This window comes from Falco rusticolus, chromosome W, assembly GCF_015220075.1.
Source record: "Falco rusticolus isolate bFalRus1 chromosome W, bFalRus1.pri, whole genome shotgun sequence".
Classification (NCBI taxonomy): Eukaryota; Metazoa; Chordata; class Aves; order Falconiformes; family Falconidae; genus Falco; species Falco rusticolus.
Genome location: NC_051209.1, coordinates 419087 through 440375, shown reverse-complemented (window position 1 = coordinate 440375; position 21289 = coordinate 419087). Strand labels below are relative to the sequence as shown.

Here is a 21289-nt window from a genome sequence, read left to right as displayed (position 1 = left end):
GCTTTTGAGGTTTTATTCTTAGCTGTTAATCTTGAGCGTGACACACTATTTTTTCCAGTGCAGTATACTTTTCAGTATGAGCCTCTTGAATGCTTTTTAAAAATAGACTTTTAAAAAAAATGGATAAACGGGAAAGGATTTAATCTCTATTTTTGGTGCATTGTTTTATTTGCAACAAAATCCTTGTGATGATGCTTTTCTTGTTGTCTTGACTAGCAGCGTTTTCTTTGTTGTTTCCTTTGGTCTTAATAATTGGTATAATGTGCAAACTTAACTTCCAAATCTTAATTTTACTTTTAAGATTAATGTTTGGGTATTTATTTTGTTCACCGTCACATTGTGAAACTTAAGTGTCTCATTAAATTTTACAGAGTTTTACACTAGTAATTTTTCTGCTATCAATCAAACAATTTCCCAATTTCTGCCTTATTTAATGTTTTTGCTAAGAGAAGCTGGCAGTTTGGAGAGTTGTCTTTGACACAGTGAATTATCACTAATTGCTATTGAAGTACAGAACATGGGGATAGGGGGGAGGTGTGTGGGTGTTGTTTTGTTTTTCATTCCAAGTGTTCTGGTAAACTTCTATGCTTTCTCTCAATGACTTACACTCACCATGCTTTATGCATCTTCAGGATTCTTCAGTTACTTTCAAATTAGGTAAACTTGCAAAATTTTGTGAAACATAAGTTATTAGTTTATTGCCTGTTTGTGATAGTTTCAGAAGGAAAAACCTACATTCACAGATAAAGGCTACTGTCTTCATCCAAGTGCTGCTTTTTTCCTAAGAAATTTCCTGTGGAACTATAATACTTTGTTTTGCATCAAAACTGTTGCTTTATTTTCAAAAGTTTCTTTAGAAATTAGGAATTATGTGTTCCAGAGTGAACATTGCCGCCAAATTCCCAGTTGGTAAACTCAGCCTTTCAGTGTTGTTAAGGGTTTCCACTGATTATTAAAGTTCAAATTGGATTGCTGAATAATTATACTCATATATGCAAGTAGTAGTGTAGTGTCCTCTTGCCCAAAGGGAACAGAGAAACATCTTATTATAAGCTGAATTCGCAAGAATTTCAGAACTCTTTATAGCTTTTTGTATGGGAATCTTGGCAGTATGTAGAATTGCAAAGGAAATACTAGGCTTAATCTGATTCCAGCATTACGACTACTTTTTTAAAATATCTATAACATAGACATCTTATGCTCTAGTACAGTCCTGCATCTAGGAGAATGATGTTGAGATATGCTTGTCTCTGCATGGAGTTCACAAAATGATTCAGGTGGTTCCTATGTCAGCTATCATAGATACAAGCTTACATGCTGTGATTCACTAGTATCTCACCCCATTCACAAGTAGCTTTCTACTATTTTACTTTTCACCCTTTGTTAGCACTGCCCAAGCATCTGTCAGGAGTTTATATAACTGTCCACAACCAAGTCTGACCCTCAACAACCATGAATAGCTATCTTAATTAGATAACAATTTTGCTTGCTGATCTAGTTTCTTCCATGTGACTTAAAGAAGGGTATGCTCAAGGTAGCTACTCCCCAGGCTTTGTATCATATATGCATGTATAGGACCATATAATGCATGCATTGAAATAAAATCAGAAAATCAGCAGCTTTGCAGTTGTTATTTGGGGGGAAAAACCCTGTACTGGTCATTCCTTTTATGCTGTGATGGCTATTTCAGCCAATTCATTCTTGATCATACATGATCATTTAATTTTACAGGAGGTAGAAAAGGAGAAGAATTGAAGAAGCATACAAAAATGCTGTGACAGAACTGAAAAAAAAATCCCACTTTGGAGGGCCAGACTATGAGGTACAAATTCTGCTTTTGAAATTTTTGAAAATGCTAAGGCTTCTAAAGATAAGTTTTTCTCAAAGGAGTGTGTGTGTAAATCAAGGTCTTTGGCTGTGTAAGCGTGTTCATGCCACTTCTCTTTTTCTACCTTGGAAATTGAAACTGAATGAAGAATCCAAATCCTTGATTTTTTGAGAAATCTGTCTTCACCTCAGGTTTCTTTTGCTTTTGTCTAAAGCATTTTACTAACCGATATTTCTGCTAACATTTTTATTATTTTTCTTGTACATTGAGAGTGTTTATGCAAGTTCTGTACCCTTACTTTTTAATGACTTGGCTTATAGATATATGCAAATATGACCCCCCTGACTGCAGAGACAGTCCTAGAATCTGAAGTTTAACTTGAATTGAGTTTTTACCTTGTCACTGCCACATGAAATGTGTTTGATAATTGATTTTTAGGTTCTGCTTCATCTGTTAATTGCATGTTTTAGCAGCTTTCTCTCCTCAGTTTAGTCAGATTTTAAGGCTCTTAAATTGCTTTCTGAAGAATAATGTAAGCTAATGCATATAATGCAGTTTGCATACTTTTTAAGAACTTCACCCTTTCATTTATGTTGATGAGCTGTCCTGGTTCAGCTGGGATAGAGTTAATTTTCTTCTTAGTAGCTGGTGCAGTGCTGTTTTTGGATTTGGTGTGAGAACAATGCTGATAGGCCATCCATGTGTTTGGTTGTTGCTGGGTGATGTTTATACTAAGTCAAGGACCTTTCAATTTCTAGGGCCTGCCAGTGAGAAGGCTGGAGGGGCACAAGAAATTGGGAGGGGACACAGCCAGGTCAGCTGACCTGAACTAGCCAAAGGATATTCCATACCATAGAACATTATGCTGAGTATATAAAGCTGGGGGAAAAATGAGAAGGGGGGGCGACCACATCAGCCCTCTAACTGGCAAGGCCTAAAAACCTGAAAAATCCTTGACTTAGTATAAACATTGCCCGCAACAACTAAACCATCAGTGTGCTATTGACATGTTCTCACATCAGAGCCAAAACACAGCACTGTACTAGCTACTAAGAAGAAATGAACTCCATCCCAGCTGAAAACAGGACAGGGGAGTGAGTGAGTGGCTGTGTGGTGCTTAGTTGCCAGCCAGGTTAAACCATGATAAGCCAGGTTTCTATTTATAATCATAGCCTGAGAAGTAGTACTACTATGTTGGGATATTTAACAGATACTTGAGCTTAGGTTCTCTGTTGTGCCTGAGGCACTGTAAAAGAAAAAGATGGATAGGAATTTGGACTTGTCTACCTGGTTATGAATCCAACTGCTTCTCCCAGATATCCTTGTTGTAAAGTAGTGTTGAAATTTGCTGGACCAGTTTGTTTTACGATAAAATAAGCAGTAAACCTTTTTTAAATTACCATTTTATTTAGTGGACACAGTTTTTTAGTTATCTCTACCTGCTGTTTACTGTTAAACTGTTCTTTCCAAGAATTTTCAACAGTGATCCCCAGGATTTTGTCTTGTCTTGTTGTCCTTTGAGCACATATCTGAAATCTACCCTAAGGCACTGGAATACTTGGAAGGAGTCTAACTACACAGTTATGTTAGTATGTTTACTTTACTGACACACTGTAAACATTTAAGATATATGTTAATTAAAACCTAAATCTGATGATAAAGCATATTGACACTGTTACTTAGCCTTCCATTTCCTGTTTTTTTTTTCTTGTTTATAGAACTACCCCTAAATTGTAGTTAAAGGAAATAACTGCCTTTAACAAATAGGGTTTTCATGTGAATTGTATTAAGATATTGGTGAAATATTTGAGGTCTATGGAAAAATTTCCTTCTGTCGGTATATGCATATTATATAATATATATTTCTAATATTAAAATTAAGTGGAGTGCTTGTTTTCCAAAATTTTGAACTAGTTCTGTTTCTTATGCTCTAGGAGGGTCCTAATAGTCTGATTAATGAAAAGAATTCTTTGATGCGTTGAAGCTGCTCTCGATAGACAGGATAAAAGGAAGAACAGGTATTGGCACTTGAAAAATGTGTTAATGGTGGGCACTTCATGGAAGACTTCTGTGACGTAGTCCTGAGTGCATCTCCTGAAACTCTAGATATTTTTATACTAACACTTATAAGCGAATTCACTACTTAATATTTGTACAGTTAAATCATTGCTTAACACCAATTTTGAGAAAGTGACTTTACAGCTTGCATAGAAAAGGATAGTATAAGTTTTAAGCTAATTGAATGTCTCCATTTTCTAATTACTAAATAAGTGTATAAAACTTATCTTTATATGGAACTGATGCTCTGTGAAAATAATTATATCAAACACTGCAGCTATTTTTCAAAACCTAATTATTGCTCTGAAGTTTTTTGACTGTAACAGTATGTGAAATAGAAAAGACATCGTTCTGTTGGTGTTTGGTTTTATTAAAAAATTGTGTAGATTCTGGCTATTTCTCAAACTCATTTCTTGAATACACTTCAGTGACAAGGATCAAAAAGGGATAAGATACATGTGATGAAATATATAATATGAGAACATATAGTGGTGTATAAAATGAGGGAATAAGAGTGGTGCCTCCTTTGTCTTAAAAGGTTTTAGGCTTATGAATATAGTTAATACAATGACTTGATTAAGAATTACGAGACTTTCTAATGGACATATAGTACTCAACAGAGTTTATCTATGTTGAGGTCTGTTAGCAGAAAGTAAGTTTTGAGTGACTTTACTACATGGATGCAACATCCTTAATGCTGCCAATCTATTTTGCTTAACCTGGAAATACACCTTGAAGTAGAGATGAATGGGTAATTCAGTCTTCAGGCCCATTCACTTCCTGAGAACTCCAGGATGACAACTTCATGTCTGTCATGGAGAGCATTAGTTGTAGCCACTATATAGATTGAAGATACCTTACTGTTTCATAGTCCACCCAGTAGCTAGCAGCTGGCTACCAATAATTAAACCTGTTTTATTGCAGTCCCAAAGTGAAAAGGTCAGATTACACTGGCCAACATCCTTACCTTCTGGAGATGCATATTCTGCTGTGGGGACTCATAGATTTGTCCAAAAGGTAAGATATTTCTCATCTCTTCTGAATTATATATGACTTATATTTCTATATAATATTTTATATGGATAGGTAAGATTATTTTGTTTTATTTTTTTGGGGTGTTTCTAGTATAACTTGCAATGGTTTACTCCTTTTCAATTGAAGTAGCTGGAATTGGAGAAGGAGTGTTTTCTGTCTTGGCTAAAAAACAAATGGATTTCAGTATCTATTTAGAATATCTTGACTTGTATCAAGCTGGTCAGTTAGATTATATTAAAGGAAAAAACATTCCCAACTTGCTAACCTCAGTGTTTTTAAGATACATTCACCAAAATTAATTTAATTAATTTAAAATATATATATATACTTTTTTTTTAAATCCAGTCTCTTGCATTAGGATCAGCTGACTTTTTTAGTGTTACTGGAAACACACCATGCTGCTCTTAGGGCTACACTGTTGGAGCATAATACATATAGTTGCATGAAATCAGCATTCACTACTGTGCTTACTGCTTATGGTGCTTTTGTTTTCCTTTTCTTCATTATCTTGTGCTTGTAAGTTGGTACTGAATGCTCTGTTGTGCCTTTGTTCTGATTACTTGGTTTTTTCTTTGTCTGTCTCTGGTAGCCCTATAGTCACTCTTCCTCCATGTCTTCCATTGATCTAGTCAGTGCCTCTGATGTTCACAGATTCAGCACTCAGGTACTGTATTAATGTGTAGAGTGGGGGTTGCATATCTCTGCTGTATTTCATCCTCTTCTCTAGAACCTGGGTGGTTTGTTATATAAATCACTGCTTGCTTTAAACTATACATTGAGACAAAAAAAGGAGTTCTCTATTCCTATACTAAATGGTTGTCTTTTTACATTCTGCTTGCATGCATATCACTTGTGCAGAGGCCCAAATCTTGTGGAACTGTTGGATTAATTTCAGTAGCTTTAATAAAAATGCCTATAACTTGAAAATTGTACATTTATGCTTATAATAAAAGTAGTAAAATAACACCTGTTTTGTGTGGGCTGGAGATGGTCTTTGCTTCAAATTGAATAGGTTTTCTTGCTTTTAAATCAAAGGTTTAATTTTGTCTTAAAAATGTGTTTGCCACTTGTAATAACATTAAGATACTAAATGTTAAGGTTCTCTATTATACTTTTTTACCTCTACAACCAGTTTTATTACTGAAATGTCGTAAAATATGTTGTTAATAAATGAGATTGTGGGTATGAGAATTTTTACTGAAGAGTTCCAATATATTCAGTTATCTTTCAGAAAATGTCTGACATTCTGAATATGTGAATGTGGTCATAGTGACATATTTCAGTAATGTACTGCAGACCTTGCCACCAGCTTTGTGAGCAGAACCCTAACACTTAAGGACTTGCTTATTGGACTGAAATCTCAACACTTGCCTTGACCTATTGCAGTCAGTTAATTTCTGGAATTTGAACTTAACACAAGGGGAAAAAGTACGCAGGTCATATTGCACAACACTGATAGGCTCATCTACTGGTACTCCATCCAGTAGTCACATTAGTAATTCAAGTTTGGTTTTGTTTGGGAGGAGGGGGGAAATCAAGTAATAAGGCAAGTTTGATTCCAAAGATAGAATTGGTTGTCTGTCATGCTATGGGTACATGGCCAGTTCAATGTAAGGGAAACTCATAGTCACTAAAATATGTGAACCATCTCATTTTCATTTCTTATGCCTGTGAAAACATTTGTGAATCCATATGGTAAACCTGAGTATCAGAACACTAGTGTGGCTGAAAAACCTAACCATTTAAAAACAAATCTGAGGTTGACCAGGTCCTTATCACAATAATGCAGATTGATGTGAAAGATCAGGGTCAAATGGACTGGATTATGGGGTCAAGGTGTTGCTCTTTTCAGTAGCTGCAGGGATTATACTATATAAAAACTACTACCTCCCAGTGTCTTAGGATGTGGTTTCAAGTTAACTGACTTGCTGCAGAAAGGATGATCTTGCTAACTTACATGAAACCTACTCCCCTCTGCCCCCTTCTTCTCCCATGTTTTCCCCTAAAACAAACTTTTGCCAGATCAGTAAGTCAGTCCACCTGCTCTGAGGCTTCATTGCTTGTTCACTAACAAGCAGGTGAAAGACAGCTGAGAGCATGAAGGGAAAAGCAGCACACCTTTTGGTGACAACCTGCTGGGGACCTTATTAATAGGAAATTGGCTTCTGTCCCCAGTCTGAGGATTTGGCTTTTGGAAAGGCAAGCTAGTATCTTGATTCAGAATAAATGGGACTTGTTTCTAGACTTCACACCAAGGCAATTTTGGTATGTGTAAAAGATCAAGTAGAAACTTGTAGCTTTGTTTTTAAGATTGAGAAGTGTAAACGTGTTCTGATGGGAGGCTGGTTCTTCAGTGTGCCTTCAGAAAGGCATTGATTTATCTCTGCAAGTTGAGTGTGAAGTTGTGGGCTTAAAACGCTGCAGATGTTTTGCAGATTGCTTTCTCCTTTTAAAGGACTATCAGATTTAAAAATAGATCGAGCTGTTCTGAGGACCTTTTAATTGAAGAGCTGCCCACTTAATGTGGCTGAGGCTGCATGGGATAGAGGTTGCAAGTGTTTCTGCAGACTATTCCTGTAGTCTGCCAGGAACCCAGAGGTTGTGTGGCCTCCCCAGTGGTAAAGAAGCTGTGAATCTTGACTCTGTGCCTAATGTACCTGAAATAAGCGCAGGCTGACAGACAGCAACCAGCAGCTAGATCATGGTTTGGACAGGTATTATGCACAAGGCAGTTGTAGGCACTGCAATTACTTAGTCAAGTAGAATTAACTGCTTGTTAGTGAAAACCAGCATTCGTTCTCCTCTGAAAGCTGCAGTGATGATACCTTTCCTTCCCCAAACCTATGGGGAAGCTGTCTTAGAGATGTTGTATTAGCAGGAATGAAACTTTATTGGGAGGGAACCAAACTAAAAAATGCTTTTCAAGTTTTCAGAGGGAGTCAGGAGACTAAATGATGAACAATTCCAAAGGCCTTAAATTGTTTAGATTACACTCCTGTGGATGCCTCATCCTCCTCTTTCTTTGCTGTTCCCCTCCTCACTCTGCATTTAGCAAAAAGCAGCAAAATAAAAAACGAATTTATAAAAGCCAGCTTTGTCCTTAATAGATTAGGATCTAGGGGGAAAGAGAGATAGGGACCTTGAAGGTGTTGCAGGTAAAGGTTGGGAGCATGGCGAGGATTCCTTTCTGGAAGAAGTGTGACCTTGAGCTAGTAAATTGAATATTAAATAGCCCACATTCTTATCTGATTTGGATTGTACTGTCATTCTGTCACTGGAAAAGAATAATTGGAAGAATATTTTGTAGGAAACCTGTTAGTAAGTGGCAGGAAAAGATGGCCTGTCTAAAAAGCAGAAACACAAATCTTGCAGGTGTTTATAGTTCATTATAACTAAAAAAAGAAAATGACAAAAATCAAAGAAAACCCCCAAAACTGGACTGATAATTTGCGTTTCTGTAGAGAATTCTATAGTTAAAATAAGATAAAGTAGAATTTCTATTGAAAGGACTTTGTTGTATGTTGAGGATTTTTAACTTGATTCAGTTACTACTTTTCTTCCTTAAGTGTATTGCCCAAAGAGTATGTTGTACAAACAAAATTACTGCTTGAAATTAAAAGTAAATAACATATTTTAATTCTATATCATATCAGGAAAAGCTCATTAATTATTATTTAATTTTGCTTTATACTTCTACTTAGTTATGGTTTATAGCTTATGAAGTCTAGTGTGTACAAAATATTTGTGTAAGTTGTGGAAAAAACACTTATAGGTTCAGGCTATTAATCTTGTGATTGCATACTTAAACTAATCTGTATTAACCAACTTGCAGTGCTTTTCCTTTTTAAAAAAGGTATTTCTAATAATTCAGGAAAATACTGTCAATTACATGGGCTTATTTTCTGAGATGAGTTTTAGTAGTTGCCTACCTTTTAGGTGGAAAAAGTTATTAAATTGTTTTCAGCACTTGTAAACATTATACAGCAATAGATACTTTACATTTTTGTGTCTCTATTTGGGAGAGTGGGATTTGGAAATGCAGGGGATGGACACAAAAGAAACATAAATAAGACTGTAGATTTCAAACAAAAATATATTTTCTGTTCCACCATCCAATTTTCATGCATGTTATTTGAAACAAAAAAAATGAGATATTCACATAGCTTGACAAAAACATTGAATATTTGGCCTTTAAGAAAAGCATGCAACTGTAGCTAAGTAATCTTTAAATGAATATTTTATAATAGTGGAGTGACTGCATCATTGTAATCTTTTTGGAATGTAAGCATTTCTGTTCTGTTTTTCTAGCTGGCAACTGTGCAAAGATTCCAATGAAACAAAATAGGCATGCTTTGCTCATGAGTGTGTCTTTCTGCTGTTTCAATGTGACTTTTGATATGTATTCACTTTTAGAGCTTGTGTGTCATCCCTGCGTGCCCCCCCCCCCCCCCCAGCTGCTTAAATGCTCTTCAGTGAATATTGGCTTTCAAGTCTTACAATGCATTGTAATTCTATTTGGAGATACCTGAAGTAATTTCTTACATGCTGAAATAAAACTGTCTTAGGTAGAAATAGCGAGTTCTCACAGCTTAGAGGTGCAAAGGAAGATAGGGAAGTACCCATAAAGAATGAAGTTGGAAGTTGAATCAAGATTTTGGCTTTTGTTTCCAAAGGCCAGAAGTATCTGCTTGTTCTTATCCTGTGATTGAAGGCTCTGTTGTCCAAGTTTAGCTCCTGTACAGGATTTGAAGTATTGACTTGTAGCTTCCAATCCTTGTATGGTCCCCTGCCCAAGAAGACAGAAGGAATGATTTAAAAATGTGTATTTTTTTCCCTTAAAGGTGGAAGAGATGGTACAAAATCATATGATATATTCCTTGCAAGATGTAGGGGGAGATGCCAATTGGCAGCTAGTGGTAGAAGAAGGAGAAATGAAGGTAAGCTTTTGGGGTTTTGCTTAATTGATACAAGATGATATGCTTTGAAGACATATTTTTATTCTCTTTGAATACTCTCACTCAGCAAGTTATGCTGTTAAAACTTCTCTGAGAATAGCATTGTTTAAGTTTGGACTGGACTCTTCAAGACATGCAGTTTCTAATCATGCAAAATCTTATGCAACTTGCAATGGCTTGGTCTTTGCAGATTTTTTTTTTTTCTCATTTTCTCCTACTTAAAACTTGGTATCAAAATGGTGTGTAAATTCAATATATGAAAATGTTACATGGTAGCAAGTTACTGTTGGCTACTCCACTGTGCTTGTATGTATTCTTGTGCATAGTGATAAATAAGGTAGCTTAATCACTTTTGGAGTAGAGATTCTCAAAATGCTGGTATTTTAATGTGAAGTGTCATGCAAGAATGTCTGCATTGGTAGTTACCAGAGAACACTAGCATGGCAAATTATTCATGTATTAGTCTTCTAGGTAAGTTTTTATCAAAGCTGATGGAATTTTAAACAAATAAAACATGAACAGTTTTGACAATTTCTGTTCTGCATTTCTTTCTTTGCATTTGGCCGTAGGTGTACAGAAGAGAGGTAGAAGAGAATGGAATAGTTTTAGATCCTTTGAAAGCAACACATGCTGTTAAAGGGGTAACAGGGCATGAAGTTTGCCACTACTTCTGGAATGTCGATGTTCGTAATGACTGGGAAAGTAAGGAATCGGTTCTTAAGCTTTGCAAGTTATCAGCAAGCATGTTGCTTATCACATTGATATAATATTTGGGCTTGTTTACTGATGGATTTTTTCCCTTCTTTTAGCAACAATTGAAAATTTCCATGTTGTGGAAAACTTAGCTGATAACGCAATCATCATTTACCAGATGCATAAGGTAATAACACTTCACCTGTATACATACCTTGGTGAGACAAGTCTGGGGCATATGTGTTCTAATCTATTCTGAAATACTTTAACATCTTAATAACTTAAAATACTATTCAAAACAACAGTTCAGAACAAGTTCTCTATTAAACTGCAACTTTGTCAATTTTTCAAACTTGGCTTGATAGCATAATTAGTTGTGTATCAGTCTAGACCTTGTAATAACAAACGAGGACTCTTAATCGCTGAAGTATATCACTGCCAGCGAGGCAAGGGTCATCTGAAGCAATAAATTGACACTGACTACAAGGAGGAAACCTATACTACTGTATCATATCTGTTGTTGCAATAATCCAAGCTAGCCCTTGTTCTTGTGGGGGACTTCAACCTACCAGATGTCTGCTGGAAATACAACACAGCAGAGAGGAAACAGTCTAGGAGGTTTCTGGAGTGTATGGAAGATAACTTCCTGACACAGGTGGTCAGTGAGCCAACCAGGGGGGATGCCCTGCAGGACCTGCTGTTTACAAACTGGGAAGGACTGATGGGTGATGTGGTGGTGGGAGGATGTCTTGGGCATAGTGATCACGAGATGATAGAGTTTTCAGTTCTCTGAGGAGTAAAGAAGGTCAGCAGAACTGCCACTTTGGACTTCTGGAGGGCTGACTTTAGCCTGTTTAAGAGCCTGATTGACACAGTCCCTTGGGAGATGGTTCTGAAGGGCCAAGGGGTCCAGGAAGAGCTGGACATTCTTCAAGATGGAAGTCTTAAAGGCACAGGAGCAGGCCGTCCTTATGCGTCCAAAGATGAGCCGGTGGGGAAGAAGTCCAGCCTGGTTGAACAGAGAGCTTTGGCTGGAACTCAGGGAAAAAAGGAGAGTTTGCCACCTTTGGAAGAAGGGGCAGGCAGCTCTGGAGGACTATAAGGATGTCACGGGGTTATGCAGGGTGAAGATTAGAGAGGCGAAAGACCAGCTAGAGCTCAGGCTGGCCACTGCTGTAAAAGATAACAAAGAATGTTTTTACAAACACATTTGAAACAAAAGGAGGGCCAAGGATAATCTTCATCTTTTATTGGATGCAGGGGGGAACATTGCCACAAAGGATGAGGAAAAGGCTGAGGTACTTAATGCTTTCTTTGCCTCAGTCTTAAATAGCAACATCAGTTATCCTCAGGGTACTCAGCCCCCTGAGCTGGCAGACAGAGATGAGGAGGAGCAGAATGAGGTCCTTACAGTCCAGGAGGAAATGGATAGCAGCTTCCTGCTCTACTTTGACGTGCACAAGTCTAAGGGTTCAGATGGGATCCAACTGAGGGTACTGAGGGAGCTGGCAGAGGAGCTCGCCATGCTACTCTCCATCATTTATCAACAGTCCTGGCAAACTGGAGAGGTCTCAGAGGATGTAGGTTAGCCAATGTGATGCCCATCTACTAGAAGGGTACAAAGGAGGATCTGGGGAACTACAGGCCTGTCAGCCTGAGCTCGGTGCCAGGGAAGGTTATGGAGCAGATCATCCTGAGCGCCATCACATGGCATGTGCAGGATGACTGGGTGATGAGGCCCAGCCAGCATGGATTTATGAAAGGCAGGTCCTGCTTGACTTACCTGATCTCTTTCTATGACAAGATGACCCGACTAAAGGATGAGGGGAAGGCTGTGGATGTTATCTTCCTGGACCTTAGTAAAGCCTTTGACATAATTTCCTACAGCATCATCCTGCAGAAACTGGCTGCTCATGGCTTGGACAACAGGTATATTCTATGCTGCGTAAAAAGCTGGATGGATAGCCGAGCCCAAAGAGTGGTAGTAAATGGAGTTGCATCCATCTGGCACCCAGTCACAAGTGGTGTTCCCCAAGGCTCAGTATTGGGGCAAGTCCTGTTTAATGTCTTTATCAACAATCTGGATGAGGGGATTGAGTGTGCACCCTCCGGAAGTCTGCAGATGACACCAAGTTGGGGGGCAGTGTTGATCTGCTTGAGGATAGGAAGGCTCTGCAGAGGGATCTGGAACAGGTTGGTTTGGTGGGCTGAGGCCAAATGTATGAGATTCATCAAGGAGAAGTGCTGGGTCCTGCACTTGGGTCACAACAATCCCACATGATACTGCAGGCTTTGGGGAAGAGTGGCTGGAAAGCTGCCTGGCAGAAAAGGACCTGGGGGTGCTGGTTGATGGCTGGATGAACATGAGCCAACAGTGTGCCCAGGTGGCCAAGGCGGCCAATAGCATCCTGGCTTGTGTCTGAAATAGTGTGGCCAGCAGGGCAAGGGAAGTGATTGTCCCACTATACTTGGCATTGGTGAGGCTGCACCTCAAATACTGTGTTCAGTTTTGAGCCTCTCACTACAAGAAAGAGATTGAGATGCTGGAGCATGTCTGGAGAAGGGCAACAAAGCTGTTGAAGGGTGTAGAGTACAAATGAGGAGCATCTTAGGGAACTGTGGTTGTTTAGTCTGGAGAGGAGGAAACTTGGGGGGACATTATTGCTCTCTACAGCTACCTGAAAGGAGGTTGTAGGCAGGTGAGTGTTTGTCTCTTCTCCCAAGTACCAAGTGATTGGACAACAGGAAAGAGACTCAAGTTGTGTCAAGGGAGGTTTAGATTGAATATTAGGAAAAAATTCTTCACTGAAAGGGTGGTGAAGCATTGGAACAGGCTGCCCAGGGAGGTGGTGGAATCACCATCCCTGAAGGTGTTTAAAAAACATGTAGATGTGGTGCTTAGGGACATGGTTTTAGTGGTAGACTTGGCAGTCCTGGGTTAATGGTTGGACTTGATGATCTCAAAGGTCTTTTCCAACCTAAATGATTCTATGATTCTATTGTTAACCACAATTAGTTGACGTGCATTTGCATTATGAGGTCATATAATTGCTGGTACAACATTTGCTCTTTTAACTTCATTATGTTTTTTCACCCCAACCAGTTCTGATGTAGCTTTACTAAAATGTCGATTTGACTTATAATCCAGTAACTAATCGAACAGGTTCAGAAAAATTGGAGAGAAGTATCAAAATTAATCTTTAATCATGCATTATTCCAAGTATTAGTATACTCATATTAAAACAAATCCTGGCTTCATTTCCAATTTTGTTAGTAATATGGTTACCTTAAAACTGCTGTACCAGCAGACACCTTTTTGGTAAAAGGTTGACTCTTCCTCCTTCCTCCCCCCCCCCCCCCCCCGAGTGTCAGGAAAATAGCTTCTTTATAGCTTTACTTCATCAGGCACTTAGCTTCTGAAACTTTCTTTTAGATAGTACCAGTTTACCATATCTGTCTTGCTTTAGTAGCTTCTTGAAATAATGTGTTATAAACATTTCTTGCTTTCTGTCTATATTTATGTCTCCATAAAATAACTGTAGATGCGTCTATTTATACTTAACCACTAGTTCAGTTTGTAGCTTAGAAGGATTAACTAAAATGTAAACCTGAGGCTGAGAGAACAGGGAGGTGTAGTGCCTCTTCCTGGTTGTCTACTGGAAAAGTCATTGCTTGGCTCCCTGCCTTTCAAAGCCCTTCAACTTTTGCCTTTTTCTTTTTTTTTAAATGAAGTATAGCCATATAACCTAATACACATCTGTAGAACACCTATATTCTGTTTCAGTTTTGAAAATTGCATGAACCTTGCTAACTTGAAGAAACTTTTTTACTTAATTAATGTGACTGACCTGTTTTGCCTTGTTTGATTTTTCCTTTATCTAAGGATAGTAAATACTTAAGCTTTTCCAGTTTTGCAAATTATATTCAGGTGTTTCTCTGCAGAGGGTGTGGCCTGCTTCTCAAAGGGATGTGCTGTATTTGTCTGCCATCAGAAAGATACTAGCATTCAGTGAAAATGATCCTGAAACATGGATTGTGTGCAATTTCTCTGTGGAACATGACAGTGCTCCTGTAAGTGTTGTTTTCATTTTATCAAGTTCTGCTTTTAAGATATCATTTTTCTATTATGTGGTGATGGTCTTGCAATACTAGCATAATGGGAAGGGGGGGGAGGTGTGTATGTATGCAAAAATACAGTTTGTTTAAATGAGGTGATAGTGATCTGAGAAACATTCTGAGCCAAAAGCTTCCTTACCTTATCACAATAGTTGGCAGATCTAAGGTGTTGCAGAAAAATGGAAGCAAAATTTCTGGAGATTTGAAAATATTTTAAAGAATTGAGATTACTTTGTATGGAATCAAATCAGTAACTCTTCAGTATTGTCAGACGTGGGTATTGGCTTGTATAACTGTAGATATGGAATCTGTTAAACCTTCAGCTTACACAGTTCTGCCTTGGTTCTGTCAGATAGCAGCAATGATTGTTTCCTTTGGAGTGTTTCTGTGGTCATTACTATTCCATTGCCTGCTTACAAGGGAAAAGTTACTAACTGATGTTTTAAAATGCTGATGCCTTATTCTTTAGATGTTTCCTTACTTCTCACAATAATTGAAATAATTCACTGTATTAAGCAAATATAAACCTGAGATTCAGGCATTTCAATTTAACCTATTGATCACATATCTTTCATTTCATTCACATTCATGTTACATCCATGTAGTGCTAGAACATAAACTCCCTGAAACACAGCTTTTGGAGTGTTTTAGACTTTATACTAAATTCAAATGTTCACAGTCAAATATGATGAAATAAACTTAGTTTGACACTTACAAATGTTTTGGTTGTTGGTTTTTTTGGCAGCTGAACAATCGCTGTGTCCGTGCCAAAATAAATATTGCTATGATTTGTCAGACATTAGTGAGCCCACCAGAGGGGAACAAGGAAATAAGCAGGGACAATATTCTATGCAAGATCACATATGTAGCTAATGGTAAGTCTAAAATTTTTCAGTATGACATTCATGATATATGTTAATTCTGGGGAGCTGCATACTGGCAAAAAAAAAAAAAAAAGTTGATGCAGTTTCCTGTAAAATTTATATATAGGATCACACTTGTGGCCTTCACGGTCAAAAAGAGTTGAATTAATGTGCTACATCAATCACTAATGGGTTCTTTCATTGTGTGGCATCCTGGGAGGAATAAGCAAAAGTAATGTGTAGCTCAGTCCTAAGTACAGAACCTTGGGGTGGATGGGGGTAGGCAGAAGAAATGTTTGCAACTGGGATGACTTGGCATAACTTTTTAGTTTCAGTAATAGTCTGAGGGTTTTATTCATGTATTGCTGTCAATTTTTTCCCCAATTCATGTTGTTAGGCTGAAAAGCTGCTGATAGTAAAGATACAGTTCTTATCCTCAGATTAAGAAGGGACAAATACATTTTGTATGAGGATGTCTGCAAGCTATATTATCTAGTCTACACATTTTTTAACTGATAAAATCTTTGGTATTGACTGCAAAGTTAGAAAAGCCAAACTGCATTGTTATTGTAACCGGTAATTAGCAGTGTATTTATAGTATTGGAACCACATACCTATTAGCTCCTTTCCTGCGGCTACAAAACACTTTTGAGTATCACCTGCTTATTATTTTTGACCACCTATTGTATAGCTTACTAAAGAAACAAAGTCTGAAAAATGGGTTCATTAAATCTTTGCCATATAGGAGTGATGCAACTTGTATTAAATCCTGTACAAATAATACTATATGATGTTAAACTCTGAGGTAAGCTGTTTTGTTTCCTGTTTAGAAGTTTCCCAATTATTTAAAAAATAATTTTTCAGTGACAAATTCTGAACTGTGATTATATGGGAGGTGGCGGCAGCTTCAGTAAAGTACTTGACCTGGGACTTTAAGCATATTTTAGAATCAGTTCAAAATATGTTAAAAGTGCTTTAAAAAAACTTGTAAGACATAGGCTATGTAGCAATTCTGCAGGCAAATGCAACGGTTACTGAAAAATGAATACTGACTAATTATTTCAAAGAAAATAGTAACTTGAGTCTCCTTGTCTGTTGTTTCTTGGGAGTACTTAAAGAATATAATCTTTCCTTTGAGCATTCCCTACAGACAGCACATCATGTTTAATGTTTTCCAAATAGTGACTTCATAGAACTGGACTGAATTAGAGTATTAAGAGTATAAAGTGCTGCAATACAAGCTGTAAGTTTTTCTTCTTTTCTGTTACTTTAGTGTCCTGGTTTTGGCTGGGGTAGAGTTAATTTTCTTCCTAATAGCTGGTACAGTGCTGTTTTGGATCTAGGATGAGAATAATGTTGATAACACACTGATTTTTTTATTATTTTTTTTTAGTTGTTGCTGAGCAGTGTTTGCACTAAGTCAAGGCCTTTTCTGCTTCTCACCCCACACCACCATTGAGTAGGCTGGGGGGCACAAGAAAGTAGAAGACACAGCCAGGACAGCTGACCCAAACTGGCCAAAGGGGTATTTCATACCATGTGATGTCATGCTTAGTATACAAACACAGGGAAAGCTGGCTCAGGAACTGACTGGGCATTGATCGGTTGGTGGTGAGCAATTGCATTGTGCGTCACTTGTTTTGTATATTCTAACTCTATTATTATAATTATTATTATTTTCCCTTCCATTTCTGTGCTATTAAACTGTCTTTATCTCAACCCATTAATTGTACTTCCACCCACAATTCTCTCCTCATCCCACTGGAGAGGGGGGAGTGAGCGAGTGACTGTGCAGTGTTTAGCTGCCTACCATGTTAAACAACGGCAGTTCTTTTTGGTGCCCAACGTGGGGCACAAAGGGCTGAAAATGACAGATCTGACCAGAGCATGATAAAACAATTATTTTTATAAGCATTCGTTATATTAGTTAAATAGTTACTGGCCACAATGTCGATTTATTTGCTCTGGGTTGTTGTGCTTGTTATTAGAGCTGTTATGTAACACCTTACTTGCTGTATTTGTTCCCTTTTGTGTTGTTTATCATCTCTGGGGGCTGGATTAAGATTATATTTTTGTTGTATTTTGTAACACTGGTTTATGATATGATAAAGTTGCTGGTTGTGAGGCTAATCTGGTATTTGTACTCAGAATTGCAGTCACCTCTGTACTTTGGGAGCCACTATTGACAACTGTTAATAATACCTTTTACCTTTTCTCCTCAGAGAGCCAATCTATGGGGGCAATACCTTCTTTCACCTTCCCTTTCTCATCCAAGCTAATTACAATAGCTTTTGAGAATTTTTAATATCCTGGGGATGTTCAAACCGTCATGTACCTGTTGCTATGTTTCCTGAATGTGTTCCAGGTCTTGTTTAGGGTTAAACAGCTATTTAAGAATACCGCCCAGAGATCTGCCTCAAGGCTGAATAGTTATGAGTGGCAGGGTTTGTGGAATAGTATGGGCAAATGCCTAGGACAGTGGGCACCTCCAGCGTTTTGAAACATCACCCCTGAACAAGTGCAGAATCCAGAAAGACTAGTAAAATATTTGGAAAGAGCATGCTGTCACCCTGGCAATTCCAGAGAGGCACAAATTACTGCAATGTGCTGGGGCCACACCCATGCCTACCAAGCCCTGTTCAAAACTATTCAGTATTCCCCTCAAGGGGAAGAGAAGATCTCTGGTTCTGATAACCGCAATGCCTGTCATTTTGTCATACAAACCCTGGTGACAGGCACTGCAGCTGAACCAAAGAACTAACCTGTACTGGTATCAGTTGTCCCTACACACAAGAAGAAATATTGGAAGTGGAAGTCAGCTCATTTAGTAAGGGATGAAAGAGCTGCTTCTAAGAGGAAGTAGGAGGAAGTAGACAAGTCAGACTACTCTGAAGCAGGGTTCAAGAGAACAGGAGCAGGACGAGGAAGAAATCATAAATGAGGCAGTAACCACCTGATCCCTATCCCTGAGTGAGCTGTGAGATATGTAAAAAGATTTCAGCAGTTGTCCAGGCAAGCACATTGTTACCTGTCTGCTCCGATGTTGGGATAATGGGGCCACTAGTCTGGAACTGTAGGGAAAGGAAGCCAAGAAGCTGGGATCACTTTCTAAAGGGGGCATTGACAAAGCAATTGGAAAAGAGATGCAAGTCCTTAGTCTCTGGAGGAGACTCCTGTCAGGTGTGAAGGAAAGATATTGTCTTCCTTGAAGGGATACATGTCACCCAGTCAAGTGGACCACAATCAAGAAAGTTAGCCAGTACCTGAGGGAACTGGCCATGCTGGAGGTTGACTTATGATGACCCGGACAAAAAGCAGTTACCCACAGATCCAGGTGCATGTGAACCCAATGTGGTGGAAGTTTGTATAGAGTGCACCATTGTTGTATGCCAGCTCATTGGCAGTAATGACCTGGAAACACAGAGAAGAGGGTGTTTCAAGGACCCAAAAGGGTACTGGTGAGCTTATGGTGTAGCAGCCTTGGAGACAGGAAACTAAGCAGCTGTCTACCTTGCCCAGTCCCTTGGAAGATCTTTCTGTTGTAGGATTGCTGAAGGCTGCCAATTGCTACCACAACAATGTACCAATTACAATATTGCACCAACTGAGACTTGCTGATTCACCGACTGGAGAGCCAAGGAGTGATCAGCAGAACTGTCAACCTTGAACAGTCCCATGTGCCCAGTGTAAAAGTCTAATGGAGAGTAGAGACTAACAGTAGACTATCGTGGCCTGAATGAAGTTATGCCACTGCTGAGTGCTGCTATGCTGGGCATGCTAGAACTTCAGTACAACCTGGAATCAAAGGCAGCCAAATGGTATGCTATTGAGTTTTCCTCAATACCTTTGGCAGCAGGGTGCAGGCCACAGCTCATTTTCACTTGAAGGGGGGTGTCCAGTACACCTGGCATGGATTGCCCCAGGGGTGGAAATGCAGCCCTATCATTTGTCATAGACTGATCCAGGCTGCACTGGAACAGGGTGAAGCTCTGGAATGCCTGCAGGACACTGATGACATGATCCTGTGGGGCAAAAGAGCAGAAGTTTTTGAGAAAGGGAAATAGCCTGAATCCTTTCTGAAAGCTGTTTTTTCCTTTAAAAATAAATTAAAAGAAAAAGTTAAGGGACCTGCACAGAAATCCAGTTTTTTGGGAATAAAATTGCAAGACAGATGTCATCAGATCCCAATGGATGTGGTCAACAAAATAACAGCAATGTTTCCACCAATTAGAAAAAAGTAAACACAAGCTTTCCTAGGTGTTGTGGGTTTTTAAAGAATGCACATTCCAAATTACAGTCTGATCATAAGTCCTCTCTATCATGTGACCCTGAAGAAGAATGATTTCAAATGGGGCCCTGAGCAACAACAAGCCTTTGAACAAATTAAATGAGAGAGATAATTCAAGCAGTAGCCCTTGGGCCAATCCAGGCAGGACAAGACTTTAAAAATGTGCTCTACACTGCAGCTGGGGAGACTCAAGGTTGATGCATAGGCTTTTGGAGTCAGGGTTATAGAGGATCGGAGGCCCACTATACTCCAACTGAAAAACAGACAGTAGCAGCTTATGAAGGGTTTCAATCTGATTCAGAGGTGATTGGTAGTGAAGCGCAGCTCCTCCTGGCGCCTGTTGCCAGTGCTGGGCTGGGTGTTTAAAGGGAGGGTTTCCTCTGCATATCACGCAACTGACGATAGGTGGAGTAAGTGGGCCACACTGATCACACAACGAGCTCAAATATAAAATCCCAGTCATCCAGGAATCTTGGAAGTGACCATGGACTGACCAGAAGTTAAATATTTTGGTATGTCACCAGAGGAGGAGGTGATGTGCTGAAAAGCACTCATTGTATAATAAATTGCCAAAAAATGGGAGGCAATATGCCTTGTTTACTGATGGGTCCTGCTGTATTGTAGGGAAGCATCGGAGGTGGAAGGCAGCTGTATGGAGTCCCCTACAGCAAGGCACAGAAACTGCTGAAGGAGAAGGTGAATCGAGTCACTTTGCAGAGGTGAAAGCTATCCAGCTGGCTTTAGGCATTGCTGAACAAAGAAAAATGGCCAATACTTTACCTCTGTACTGACTCACGGATAGTAGTAAATGCCCTGTGGGGGTGGTTATGGAAATGGAAGCAGAGTAATTTGCAATGCAGAGGTAAAGTATTGGCCATTTTTCTTTGTTCAGCAATGCCTAAAGCCAGCTGGATAGCTTTCACCTCTGCAAAGTGACTCGATTCACCTTCTCCTTCAGCAGTTTCTGTGCCTTGCTGTAGGGGACTCCATACAGCTGCCTTCCACCTCCGATGCTTCCCTACAATACAGCAGGACCCATCAGTAAACAAGGCATATTGCCTCCCATTTTTTGGCAATTTATTATACAATGAGTGCTTTTCAGCACATCACCTCCTCCTCTGGTGACATACCAAAATATTTAACTTCTGGTCAGTCCATGGTCACTTCCAAGATTCCTGGATGACTGGGATTTTATATTTGAGCTCGTTGTGTGATCAGTGTGGCCCACTTACTCCACCTATCGTCAGTTGCGTGATATGCAGAGGAAACCCTCCCTTTAAACACCCAGCCCAGCACTGGCAACAGGCGCCAGGAGGAGCTGCGCTTCACTACCAATCACCTCTGAATCAGATTGAAACCCTTCATAAGCTGCTACTGTCTGTTTTTCAGTTGGAGTAGCCACAATGATTATCATTGAGGTTTGTGTAGCTGTATTGCTGCTTGTGGCAGTTGG

General features: G+C 39.1%; 1 protein-coding gene and 1 long non-coding RNA gene across 10 annotated transcripts in view; one reads left to right on the top strand and one right to left on the bottom strand.

The window, feature by feature from the left end:
• Positions 1 to 21289, bottom strand: part of LOC119140792 — a 265391-nt gene that overhangs the window by 169271 nt on the left and 74831 nt on the right. The window lies entirely within an intron of this gene.
• Positions 1 to 21289, top strand: part of LOC119140778 (ceramide transfer protein-like) — a 99204-nt gene that overhangs the window by 62015 nt on the left and 15900 nt on the right. For 6 of the 9 annotated variants that reach the window (XM_037372366.1, XM_037372370.1, XM_037372369.1 and 3 more), the window contains 7 exons: positions 4811 to 4903; positions 5511 to 5585; positions 9763 to 9858; positions 10446 to 10578; positions 10686 to 10756; positions 14512 to 14640; positions 15431 to 15560. In XM_037372366.1, the coding sequence (XP_037228263.1) occupies positions 4811 to 4903; positions 5511 to 5585; positions 9763 to 9858; positions 10446 to 10578; positions 10686 to 10756; positions 14512 to 14640; positions 15431 to 15560 (727 nt within the window). Of the gene's footprint in view, positions 1 to 4810; positions 4904 to 5510; positions 5586 to 9762; positions 9859 to 10445; positions 10579 to 10685; positions 10757 to 14511; positions 14641 to 15430; positions 15561 to 16941; positions 16981 to 21289 lie in introns of those variants that run through there. The other 3 variants (XM_037372367.1, XM_037372365.1, XM_037372372.1) reach the window with 3 other exon arrangements.